Source organism: Ambystoma mexicanum, chromosome 1q, assembly GCF_040938575.1.
Source record: "Ambystoma mexicanum isolate Mex_15411 chromosome 1q, UKY_AmexF1_1, whole genome shotgun sequence".
Taxonomy (NCBI): domain Eukaryota; kingdom Metazoa; phylum Chordata; class Amphibia; order Caudata; family Ambystomatidae; genus Ambystoma; species Ambystoma mexicanum.
In genome coordinates, this window is record NC_090922.1 from 563,633,728 (window position 1) to 563,647,566 (window position 13,839).

Here is a 13,839-nt window from a genome sequence, read left to right on the forward strand (position 1 = left end):
GTCTTTCCACTGATGACGGTATGTAAGACACCGGTGACAGGAACTACTGAGTGTGACACATGTGGTTCAGTACTTGTGTGCCAGGGACCCAGCTGCCAGCCCAGGTGCCCACCTCCCACTGAGAACCTTGCCATCTCTGGCTGGGAAGGCACAGGTGGCCCTGCAGGGCTGTTTACCCAAGTGTAGGAACACATCCAGCTTGACTCTTGTAAATAGCAGAGTACATCGGTTTCATGATAAGATAAAACACTTAAAGTTACATATTTGTATTATTATGCCAGCTGTCCTCATAGTGCTCCATCCACTGGTAGGAGATGCAGCCCTTCTGGTTCTTCACACTCTTAGGAGCTGCGGGTATGGCCCGGATCCCTCTGGTACCATTACATCTTCGTTGCTAGCAGGGAGGCTGTTTCCAGGGTTACACATGAATGCTCTTTTCTTGTTTTACAGCATCTGCTCCATGGGACGATGATCGGATCATTGGGGGCTATGATTGCACCCCACATTCCCAGCCATGGCAGGTCTACTTCACTTATAATGGGCAGCGTTGGTGTGGAGGAACCCTGATAAATGAGTACTGGATCATATCAGCAGCCCATTGCTACAAACAGTGAGTGGAACAATCTCCTCAAACCTAATCCTCAAACACCAGCAGACCTCATCCTCATAGCCTTCCAAACCTCAGCCTCACACACACCAAATATCTCATCCTCCCTGAACCTCGTCCTAACACCCTCCTGAACGCTCAACCTGGCAGTCCTCACAGACCTCCGATCATATCCTCCCTAAGACTCTTCATTATACCCTACTGCAAACTCACGCCCGCCCTACATCTCATCCTCACGCCTTTCCTTCGTTTCTCATCCCACTCTTCCTAAACCCCATCCAGCGTTAACTGTCTGCCTCTAAGGTGCGTGGAAACATCTTGCATTGCAGCCCTGTTTTTTAGAAAGCAGTTTCTATTGTGAACTGTGAAGCACAATCACTGCTGTTTTAAATAATCTAAGGCTTCCCCCAATTCAACATACACAACAGGAATGCAAGAAAAATCACATAACAAAATTGGAATTGCAGCCAATCAGTCCTTTTTTTCATTTATCATGTTATCACTGGGCCCAAAGCAAATAATGTGACAGCTGTAAGTATTAAGTTACATCATTTCTCTTCCTCATTCACCATAATACAATGCATTGTGTTGTATGTGCATTTTAAATCAATGTTTTTAAAAACTATTGATTTAAACGCTTTGTCCATGATCATAATTCCCTCTGTACGGACATGTTTTGGGACAGATTAATATCTGTTAATGAAGCCTTTCTTACATATGAAGTTATACTGGAGTGCAATTTGTTGGGTACTGGGCCCATTCCGAAGCCCTGGCCATAATTTGAGGTCCATGTTTCCTTCGTATGGTTTTAGTTATGTATTACCTGTGCTCTGTGTTATGCTCTGACTTTTCTTTTCCTTTTTTCTCTTTTTCTTTTTTCTTTCTTTTTCATTCTTGGTGATGATTCTGTATTGATGCGTATTCTTTGTTTTTTTCTCTTCTCTGTTGATGTGTTCTTGTTGATGTTTACTTCTTTGATATATTTGCCTTCGTTTATACTTGGACTGTGTAAAAAGTAATATTTTGGCTAATGCACAATAAAATAAAAAAATATAAAAATAAACTATTTATTAATGGGGGAACTCACAAATCAAATGTTTGCCTCCTCCCCATTTGAATCCCCTTCACCCCCTTGTCATTAATTACATTTTTGAGGGTTTTATTGCTTCACACTTTCCCTTTTTATGTTTTCCACCTTACTATTTATTTTAAGCAAATGTTCCTTTTAGTGTGAATATGCTCCTTTATTTAAGTACAATATATCTTTGTCAATTCAGGGAGTTTGATAAATAGCTCAACGAAGCCTTAATCACATAATCAGGGCAATGAACCTGTGTTGAGTTTGGGTTTTTCATTGGGTTGTAGTTCATTGGAATGCAGTTCAATTACATACATGATTTAGCAGGCGGGATACCAGGATGCATCTGGAATGTAATGTAAATAAGTTAAAGAGAGAAAGAAAGCCCAACTCTAGAGCGCGTTATCCAGTCCAACTACCAATTACGCATTTATGCCAAGAGCTTAGCTATGCATAGTGAGGAAGGTCACATGTCTTTGTATCGATGTCATTTATAACGAATACCCATATATCGAATCTTTTCTCTTGAAAACGTTTACAGTAAATCCATTCTTTTTTTTCCCACCCCCAAAAACCCATCCCACCCGTTATTTAACCCTTTACCCGACCCTAAATACATTCACTATAAAGGTTTTCAAGATAAAAGATTTGATATATGGGTATTCATTATATATTATTCAATATAAACACTGCGTGTTGGTCAGGAAATGATAAAAATGCAGCATTTCGGATAGTGTGTGTTTCGCGCTTATTTTCCGACAGCATTTTTTTCGAAGACATTTCTGACATCGGAATTACTTTGAAAACACTCATCAAAATGTATGGTGGTGAGGGCAAAAATGGGTGGGGATGGGGTTGTGGTAGGAGTCAAACAATAGAGAAAGGTGGGGTTGGTGGCGGACAGCCCAAAATAAAAAGAATTACAAAGTTGACGGTTTTAAAAAACAGTAATTCCAATGTCAGAACGCACTTCGAAAAAAAGTCAGCCTGCAAATGAACATAGAACCATACATTTTACTACCTTGAGGAAGGTTTAGGAGTGCTTACTAGTGAGTATCTCCGTTCTGCACCGTTTTGAAGACACCGGCAATGTCTTGAAGTGGGTGGGTGGAGGCAGAGCTACGCAGCTGACTGACAGTTTCCTTGTTTTACCCATCATGCATTCCATCATGGCGGCAGACCCAAGACACTGGTGGCGCACCTGGGGGAGCACAACGTCCTGGAAGAGGAAGGGACAGAGCAGCACATTCAGGTGGACAAGGCCTACCAGCATTTCTACTACAACGAATACTACATGGACAATGACTTCATGATGGTGAAATTGGACACACCTGCCAAGTTCAACCAGTATGTCCAGCCCATCAAGATGGCCAGCCGGTGCCCCGCAGAGGGAAGCCAGTGCCTGGTCTCTGACTGGGGCAATCTTCTCTCTACAGATGGTGAGAAGCTAAACCAGGGTCTCTAACAAACATGTGGAAATACTTTCAAGTCTAATGATTCATGCCTCGTCATACTCTATATCCACATGTACCTCTCAGACATTCAGTATCCTACAGTATTTATAATGGCCCTGGCACCCATGATCGCCTCTTAATAACCCTATAGCTTCCCGCCCAATGTCTCAAATCCTAAATCCCCGATCATCAAATATGTCAGCAAAGTCCTTCAACAAGCCCCACTAAAGCCTCACACACTTTCAAGTGAATGTCAACATAATGTACTGAATCTCAGAGCTGGGAAGTCATCTCCAGTAAATGGCAATTACCTATTATTTATTTATGTATTTATTTGTGTTTAGTTCGTAGGAACTTTTCACAAAATTATTTCACAATTTCAATTACACATATTACAAAATTGTATCACAAATACAATTAAAATCAATCAAATAAGATATTGCAATACATCAAATACCTAAAAAAAAGTATCAAAACATGATATAATTATGGAATTATTTAAACCATCCACAGACCATTTTAAAACGCATTTAGTTTTTCTATCAATTTCCAAACATTCTACCAAATTCGAAAAAGTGCTATTGTAGGGACAGGGATTCACTGTTGAGGCAGTATGTCCAAAAAGTGGTAGTTTTAATGGAATTGAGATCATTTACATACTTTCCCAAGTTATTCATATGCAGTGGTGGCAATTTCACACATTCAGTGAGCACATGCTTTGCCATCGCTGTCCTCTGCTTCACCCTGCAGTTACCTATTGATATTTGTTCTTCTCCATGGAGAAGAGTCAAGGGCATTTTGTAGTCAATACTGAAGAAATAGGGTGGTTGAAAATGTTTCTGAAAATCCAATCCCCCTATCCCCGACTCATTTTCAGGTACGCCGCAGGCCAGAGCTTGCTCTTCTAGTAAAGGGTTCAATCTGGGATACGCAGTTTAATCCAGTGTACAATGGATTGTACCAATGATCCCCTTTTTGCAACACAAACCATGGTCATGCAGGTCACGATGGGCCTATTAAGTCATGATGGAGGTGTGAGCAGGAAGGAAGCAGGTGTGCCGGTCATCTCATGGAGGCGGGCGCAGTTAGATCTTCTCGTTTTATGCTTGCACTATCTCCATACCTGGAGTGATAGAGCATCTCGTGAGTAACCAATCTAGTATTGTCTGTGGATCACTGTCCGCTTAGACTTTAATCCTCAACATCCAGACTTTTAACTCGTCAAGCATTCAGCATTATTGCACCACTTCCCTTTTGAAGGAGCATGAGGATTGGGGGCTATTTTTTTAGGCCGACCACAGAGAAACTTTGCCCTACTACCAGTTGGTATTGGGAGGGTGGAAGCAAGCAACTCACAGCGGAATACCCTGAACACTGCACACCACACACAGAAAGGAAACCTGCCTTATATGGGAGGGCTAGGTCTGTAACGAGCAGCGCTGAATACAATGATTTCTAAATCCTTTGAATGTTTTGATTGGTCCAGTTCATGGTAAAATCGCCAAGGCTCATTCAACGTACAATCTTTCTGATATTCTTGGTTGCCCCCAAAGTCCAGTATCCAGCGGTCCTCCAGTGCCTGGGTGTTCCTGTCCTGTCTGAAGCCATCTGCAAGGCCTCGTACCCAAGCCAGATCACCAAGAACATGTTCTGCGCTGGATATTTGGAGGGAGGGAAAGACTCTTGCCAGGTAAGGAGAGGTAGCAGAACCCCAATCCCAATGGCCTAATCATTCTCACCATAATGAAGCCTCAGGTGGATGAACACAGCAAATGCAAAGAGCGAGTGTGTGCTTGAGTGGACAGAAGAGTGCGGTTAATCTCACAAATGCAATCTCAGCAACAGATAAGAATTCCCCTCCTTGTGCCAGCGCAAGAACAAAGTTAGACCTTGGTGGCAATATTAATATTAGTATTGTTAATACTTTGTAAAGGGTCAATGTGAGGGGAGCTGTTGTAACTGTAAACTGTAACTGTAATTGGTTATTTATAATGCGCTTGATCTTAATACCCACAGGTTTCTAAGCGCAGACCCGGGGATCGAACCTGTGCTGCTCTGTGTCGTCTTGCTTCCATGACTAGCGTTGCCCTTAAACTATCCTCCCAAAACGATGGTGAGGTACCTCTTCCCTAAAGATGGGCGGCCCAGGTTGGCCTTCTCAACAGAGGCCACAGATGTAATTTTTCCAGTTTGTGAGCGGCACTACAGATGTGCTCACTCCAGCTAAAAGCTCGGGCAGGTCAACGTAGATTCATAGGGAAAAAATACAATCTTCTGTCCCATGCGGACAGCCCTGCTGAGGTGCTGAACCCAAAGAAGTCAAGTCAATTGACCAGCATGTGTTAGAGAAAGGTTGACCAGTCGGGCATTCACAATTTCCTGGCAAATGCTTTGTTCTAGAAAGTTCAATCCCAGATCAGAACATAGGCCCGCAGACATAGAGGTGCGAGGGGAGCAGGTCGTACTTGAGAGCCGTGTGGGATGCCAAACTACCATTGCATGTTAGAAAAATGGACTCCTGTATCCCGAACCGGGTCGCAAAATATCACTCCTTCTGGGGTGTCAAAACGTGCTCTGGCCCTGGTCGGGAGGACTGAGCAGCCGTGGGGTGTGAAGGGATCTCTTTTAAGCATTGGCCCATGAACAAAGCGCAAGCGCATTGATGGGCACGAGTGAGAGAATGGCTGCACGGTCCCTGAGGATGAACACCCCTTCAGCAAACCACGGGGCAGTGCCCAGGCACTTTAAAAGGATCGAACGGCCATGGACTGGGGGTGGAGTTGCACATGTATTCATCCAAGTTCCGTTCACACATACATGCATAGAGAGGAGTCAGGATTGATTGACTATTCTCCGGAGAATAGCTCAGGGGCAACGTACTCGCCTTGGAAGCAAAATGATGCGTAGCCCCCGGGCCGCGCTTAAAAACCACAGGTTCGATCCGCGGCCCGCGCTTAGAAACCTCTGGGTATTAAGCGCATTATAAATAACCTATCACATTAAAGGGTCCTGCAGCCACGTGCTCATGGCAGGGTGTCATTCACAGAGGACACATCAAGTGGTCATGGATTGTGGCTGGCCCTCCACAAGTGCTAGGTCTCAGGCGCATTGAAGGATGGGGGCGAGGGAATGGTTGCGGGGTATGGGTGATGCCCCACAGGTGGCAGAGATCAGGCACATTGACAGAGGAGTGGGGTGGAAGCATCAAGTGGTCATGGGGTGCTAGAGCTCAGGCCTATTGATGGAGGGATCTGAGAGAATTATGGAAGGGCCATGGAGTGAGGTTGGCCCTCCCCAGAGGCTCAAGGGCAGATTGGTGGAGAGGTATGGTGGAATAGTTCTGGACGCCCCGGCTCCCCTGCAGAGTGGCCCCACAGGTCTGGCGGCCGCACAGCTGAGGCACATTCTCAATGACAAGCAGGCATGAGAACACGTGACGCTGATGCTGCCAGTGAGTCAGCCATCTCAGTGGGCCGCCATTAACATACTCACGCTTAAACACATGCATAGGTGAGCACAGCAGCAAGGGATTATTTGAGGACGGTATTGTGTAGTACTGTTCATAAAGGTATTCCATATGAGTGCATGGTATTCAAAATAATTTTATTTGATATTTTCGGGTTATGTGTTAAATTATGTGGTCCTGTTTTATGAAAGTTCATGTTAATTGATGGTTTACATTTTTATGCTATTTCAATGTATTGTATTCTACCATCTCATATTATTTTAAAAGAAAAGGAATATATCAAGTTATGTCTGCTAATGGGATGCTATGTTATATTATCCAGTCCCTTGCATGATCACTGCATGCTGTTCAGTTCTATTAGCTACAACATTATAATATCTCATTGTGGTTCACCATTTTATTTTAGGCCATCTAGTTTGCCGAGATCTCAATAAATATCAATTTTTCTATGGCTTCCAATTATATGTGTCATGTTATGCCATCTCCTAGTGGATTGCCATAGAATGCTAAGTCTCATGTTTTGCCTTTCTATGAAATAGCTGCTCAGTCTATGCCTAGCCCTAGGATAGGCATTCCCAGGGTATGGTATGCCATTTTATGATGGGCCTTGTCATGGTGGGCTTTGCCATGGCTGATCGCTTCCATGTTATGGGAGATAGCTTGTGAGTTGAGTGCTCCCCTTAGACCTAGGGCCAGGCCACGTTTCATGAATTTGAATTCTGCAGCATGGCCAAGGCAGCCCTTCACACTTCCAAGGTAGTTACACTGAGTACTAGTAAATGGGGTAATAGTAACAACACCTGTTATGACAGTGCCTAGAACGTGTAATCCTGCACCATTGCACAAGATCACACATAATTGCAGCACTGTGCATGGTAGGCTTTAGCATGGTAGAACGTTCCATTTGGCTTCTCATGGTATGACTGCTGCCTATAATGCTTTGTTATGGTCAACCTTTTCATAGTATGCCTGCTCTGTGCCTTCCCACAGCAAGCCTTTCTGCCATATTGCCCATCATGTTAGGGTTTTCTATAAGAAGCTTTCCTCTGGTAGGCCTTCTTATAGGTGATCACATAGTTAATCTTCCCATGGTAGTAGTGCTGACATAGTCAGTCTTCCTATGGTAGGAGAGCTGGCATAGTTGGTATTTCTATGGAAGTTGTGCTGGCATAATTAGTCTTCCTATGGGAGTAGTGTTGGCATAGTTGTTCGTCCTATGGTTGTAGTGCTGCCATAGTGTGTCATCTTGTGGTAGTAGTGTTGTAATAGTTGGTCTTCCTATGGTAGTAGTGCTGGCATAGTCGACCTTCGCATGGTAGTAGTGCTGGCATAGTTGCCCTTTCTATGATAGTAGTGCTGGCATATTCGGTCTTCCCATGGTAGTAGTGTTGGCATAGTTGGCCTTTCTATGTTAGTAGTGCTGGCATAGTCGGTTTTCCCATGGTAGTCGTGCTGGCATAGTCGGTCTCCCCATGGTGGTAGTGCTGGCATAGTTGGCCTTTCTATGTTAGTAGTGCTGGAATAGTTGGTCTTCCCATAGTGGCCGTTGACATGATAGGTTTTTCCATGCCACACATTACCCATAGCAGGCAATCCCATTGTAGGCATTCTCGTTTTGTGTGATGGGCAAAGATCTTGCTTGGCTGTTTATCACCATGACCCGCCATACCATGAGATGACATACCATGCTTGCCTAACCATGATGAGGAAGAAACCTGTCCACCCGTGCATTACCATCCTTTTTGCTGCACTGATTTGGACAATGCTAGGAATGTACCCATGTGGTTATATTATATTTGAAACATCTCGTGGCAATTACACATCTCTGAGTCTTCCTTTCACATGTCACCCTAATAAGGGTTGTTTTAACATTTCCTACGGTCCGGACCCCCCCCCCTACCACACTCTGTTCTGAGCACACTGTGAAATATGGTAGATCTGGGACTGTTTTGCTGCTGTCATCGTGTCTGATAGCGAACCCTCAAGTTAAGACTGCCCTTAAGATCCACCTAGAAAATGACCCAGCCACCTACCGTGCAGCACCCATCTCCCACAATGACTCACACCCCAGATGGCACCCTATATGTAGCTAATGTCCCTCCACCAGGTTTTTGTTTAATTCACTGCAAATGGCCATCTGCAAAGCCCTGAGTAGTGAGCTTGCGACAGCTTTCAATTTGACCTCATGTGCAGTGCTGCTCGTCAAAGCGCCCTGTTCTTCAATAAATGAAACCCCAATACATGGCGATTGTGGACTTTGCAGGATCAGGCTGCGTACCGTCTCCCTGGGCCGTGGTGTGGCTCATAACAACACAAAAAGTGATGCCAAAGCATATCATTGTTCTTCACCTAAGGACCTGTTTTCTTCCAGCGACGGCTTTGGAACAGTAGGGGCAGCCATCATGGGAGGATTTTGATTTCACATTGCAGAAAAGAAGTTGGGTGGACTCATCCAACTAAGTCTGGCGCTCTCCGTGGGAGCTCTTGTGGAGCTCATTCGTTAAATTACATGTGTTTTAATGTAAAACTTAATCGAAGTTTTCATCCAACTGAAAATTCATGTGTAAATAAACGGTAGATGTCCAAGGTGGTGTTAGAAACAACTCGAAACTAATCTTCAAAGCAATGGTACTAAGTCTCTAGTTCGTCAACAGCTAGGTATTCTGTCAAGCAAGGAGCAGACTTGTTTAGTTTTATGTATGGTTATTTTAATGCCAATGCATTTCGGAGCGGATCTCCTTCATCAGGGCGTTAACCACACTATTTAATATAGCTTCTTCAATTGTTATAATACATAAACAAGTCAAAAAAGTTTCAACACAAAGCATATGTTGGTTTCATGTTAGAGGAAAATCACAATTCCAATATAATTCAGAAAGTAGATTATAAACATTGACACAGTCATCCATTATAAAGATCATAAATCAACAAATATATAATAAGTAAAGGAAAATCATACATACCCAATAAAGGTAATTCACAATAGTCAGAAGATGGGGTTATGGGGAAGGAAACAACAACAACATGGAGCCCTTGTTAGGTAAATGTTAATACATGGTTGCGCAAATTAACTGCCAAATTCAAAAATGCTATATGTATATGAAATGTATTCAAATTACCTTCGTAGTCTCCTGTGGTGCCTAACACCTTTCTAGAGTAAACAACTCTCTGCGTGCAACAAAACAGCCGGGTATGGTGTTTAGACTCACCCGTTGGAATATGCTTTCGTATGTATTATCTCTGGGTGACCGTTTCTGTTGTGCTCTACCCGTGCAACGTGTAAACTATTCCCGCGAACCGGCGGCCCGTTTTTTGATTTCAGACTTTTACGCAGAGCTCCTCTTTGACGGTCCTACTGGATCTGAATATTAGATCAGATTCTTAGCTTTCTTAGTGGTGTGTTTTTTGCTATGTCACTGTATTCTGTTAACCACTAATAACATACCTCATACCAGCCTAGCTCCGAAGAACCAATATTGTCTTCTTTTATTCTAACAAGACCTAAGATACAAAAACATTTTTTTTCTCAATAATACCACTCGGGATTACATCATTATATGTCACCATGGCATCAAACTGTAATGTTTTAGCTTTAATAAATGACAAGTAAACAGCAAGCCTTGTTTGTTCTCTGTGTAGCTACCAGAAATTGAGCAACTTCGTGAATTTGAAGAAGACACTGTTCTCCTGATACGAGATCATTGTACATTTGGGCTGCTAGTTTTTCCGTAGGTCATTCTAAGAGTATAGGTCTTCTCCTACGCCCCCATCCCGCAGTTCGTAATCTCATGGTATGTCAATAAAAGGCATGTTGCCTCCTTGGATGCCACTCCATGAACGAGTTCTTATGGTAGACTTTCTCAAGGTAGGTTGTCTGACAGGGTATGAAGTTATATTATTGTTAAAACAAAACATTGTTGGAGAAATTGTATTTTTTGCCCACTATCCAGCACTTTCTACATATTCTAGGACTGGAGTTTGTTTATATAATGGTACCAGTCCTAAATAATGTTGGGAATGGTGTTAAGTGGGTCTATAAAAACATTGTTACTCCCAACGATGTATTGTGTTAATGAAAATATCAACTATCCCATGGTAGTTAATCTGATAATAGGAGCTCCCATTCTATTTCATGCTATGTCATCTTATGGTAGGTCCTCTCCCGATATCTCCTCTTGGCGTAGACCATCTAATGTTAAGCCTTTTCATGGTAGAAGTCCTCAAGCTAGGTCTTCCAAATGTAGTCGTTGTGATCGAACGAAATCCCATGTTATGCCAAAATAGGTCATTTTATGGTAAGTCATCTCCCAATGGGTCTTTTCCTGGTAGGCCATCTAATTTTAAGCCTTCTTATGGTAGAGATCTTCAAGACAGGTCTTCCTAACATAGTCAGTCTGATGGAACAAAATCCCGTAATATGCCAAAGTAGGTCATCTTATTGTAGGTCCTCTCCTGATATATCTTCTCATAGTAGGACATCTATTGCTAAGTCTTCTTATAGTGGTCATCCTCAAGATAGATCTTCCTAAGTTAGTCCGTCTGATGTAATGCAATCCAATGGTATGCCATGATAGGTCATCTCATGGTAGGTCTTCTCCCAATATGTCTTCTCATGGTAGGGCATCTAATGTTACCATAGTAGGTGGATCTATACTAGTTCTACCCCCATTGTATGTTGTAGGGGTTTATCATGTAATGGAAGGCCCATCATTAGGTGGCATATCCTGGTAGGCCATCTCTTTGGACCATCAGATATAAAATGCATTTTATGGTACGTTGTCTAGTTGATGATGTGATCGAGAGTGAATCTCCATGCAGTATGAGCAAATGCGAAAGATGTCTTTATTGTTTCTCGTCTCATGCAGGGTGATTCCGGAGGACCCCTGACTTGTGATGGGGAGCTGATGGGAGTAGTCTCTTGGGGAAAAGGCTGTGCTCAGAAGAACTATCCCGGTGTTTATACCAAAATGTGCAATTTTGTCACCTGGGCAGAAAACATTGTAGAAAACTTTTGAATGCGCCAAAATATACATACATAAACCAGAACAGAATCAGTAACTGGTGATAGTTGTGTAAGAAAAACTCACACCACCGGACCTCATGCCTGACCATGAATGTTCACTCATTCCCCACATCACTCAAGTGATTCCACATCACAGATGTCCTATGCTTCAAAGTAGTATTTCTCAGTGCCAAATTACAGGCTTGATAGGGTTCCGTGGAGTCTCACTTAATGCCAAGTCTCTGACGCTATACCCTAAATGCCCCCTCACTAATTACCTCATCTCTGACCCATCCACTTCCAAGGATTCTTCATTGAAGGCCACACCACTGCCCTCACATCTATCCATGGAGTCCAACCACTTCAGCACGCTAGCCTCGCGCACTTGAAGCATCATTGATTGCCTAACATGCCTGGCCTTAATCGTTTCAATTGAATCTTTGTTGCCTGGTAACCCGCCTCCCACGCCTCAGTGGATTTCCTTCCATCCCTTCATTGTTAGCCTCATGCACTTCCATTTCGTGCAACTCCTGTGCATTTGAACCAGTATCACAGTGAATGCCTTTTGACCCATTATAATCAATAAACTGCTTAGAACCAGAAGAATGTGTTTGTGTCTTTGTTAATTATCAATCATACCCTTAGCTGTGCTATGCTGAGTTGCAATGCTTTTTGTTTTTACTATGTTTGCACCTCCAGACTTCATGTGTAACTAGAAGGCTGACTTCCCTGCACCGCTGATAGTTTACCTTAAAACCTTTCTAAACAATGGGCAACTTTCCACAAGACATTTGGCCACTAACATTTGCAACTCAATTTTGGTCTTGCCCATACTATGAACAGCTATCCCTCAGGGTGGGCATGATCTCTAGGACGTTTATCCTGCCACCAGGCGTCTTGTTTTCCGCCCCCACCCAGATGCCATCTCTGCTTGTATTTTTCCTATTAAAAGCAGCCTTCGTATTCCCCTTTTGAGGAGCTTCACCCACCTGGACATCCTTTCGGACCCCCTTTGGGGGCCAGCCCCACAATTTGAAAAACACTGTTCTAGACTGTGTGCAACCCAGTGCTGGGCCTCTAGCCTGTATCATCTACAGCTGCCCTTTACCAGGCCTGTTATCTGTACTATTTGTAGATGCTCTCAATGCGGGTGGATCATTCTCTGGGACCAGGCTTGTTATCCAGACAATCTAGAATCAGCTGGTACACCTCTCTCTACCATGTCCATCTAGCTACCAGACCCCGGGTCTCTAACATGCACAGCTAATCTCCCTCCTTGCTGCCCATAATATGCACAGTCACATCATGGCACAAGCTACTAGAACTACACATGACCTATTGAAGAAATTTTCATTGTTCATACAGATGGTGCAACGTTCAAGACTCTAAAATTCCTGAAATAATCCTCAAATTCGATACTAAGAAATCCTTATTTAGCCCCATAGGTTTCTTGGACAGTGGCATTACCCAGATCCAGCCAGAGCAGCGATTACAATGTGATGGACCTTAAACACCCTTTTCCAAAAATGTGTGAACAGAACGCCAAACCTGATTACTGAACCACTGCACCAGCCAGCCAAAGGAAGACTAACACTTTTCGACAATGCCGTACCCGAACAACAAAAGATTACAATAGACTGGATTAAAACGAGCAACTTTTTTTACTGAATCTCTTCAGTCCTCACCAACAGAACATAAATAACACACATTTCCTTCTTCAGGTCATGTCCCCAGGGAACTCCCATGTGGAGTACCCCTAAAGATCCATTACACCATCTCTCCTTTGTATCATCTGCATGACACAGCTCCTGGAACTTATCAATACATCAGGCCTCACATCACTGAGGATACCCAAGTAATCTACAAGCTCAGAAACACCCCATTTTGACCTCACCTCATGCCTGATACACAATGACTAAAGATGACAACAAATAGACTGAAAGGTTACTCAATGAAAACTGGTCTTATGATTTCCGGCACCTCATCATCGAATCTTGCGATATCCCCAAGGCCTGAAGAAGTGGGATTGTACTCTCTGCCTGAAACAGTCAAAACCCTTGGTGCCCAGATGAACCACAGGTTAAAGCCATTGTAAGCAACAGCTTCTTTCAAATCAGAACAAACTGATGCATCAAGCCTTACCTGACAGAACCGTGACATTGATAGCTCTAATACTCTCACGACAAGACTATGACACAAATATCTACTTGGAGTTGCTGGCTTGCCTAATGA

General features: G+C 43.3%; 1 protein-coding gene across 1 annotated transcript; it reads left to right on the forward strand.

Moving 5' to 3' along the window:
* Window positions 1-352: 352 nt before the first annotated feature.
* Window positions 353-12,201, forward strand: LOC138521708 (trypsin-like). Its single transcript, XM_069634730.1, has 4 exons — window positions 353-610; window positions 2,865-3,124; window positions 4,693-4,829; window positions 11,471-12,201. The coding sequence occupies exons 1-4, from the start codon at window positions 429-431 to the stop codon at window positions 11,618-11,620; spliced, it is 729 nt and encodes a 242-aa protein (XP_069490831.1). The 5' UTR covers window positions 353-428; the 3' UTR covers window positions 11,621-12,201.
* The last annotated feature ends 1,638 nt before the right edge of the window (window positions 12,202-13,839 follow it).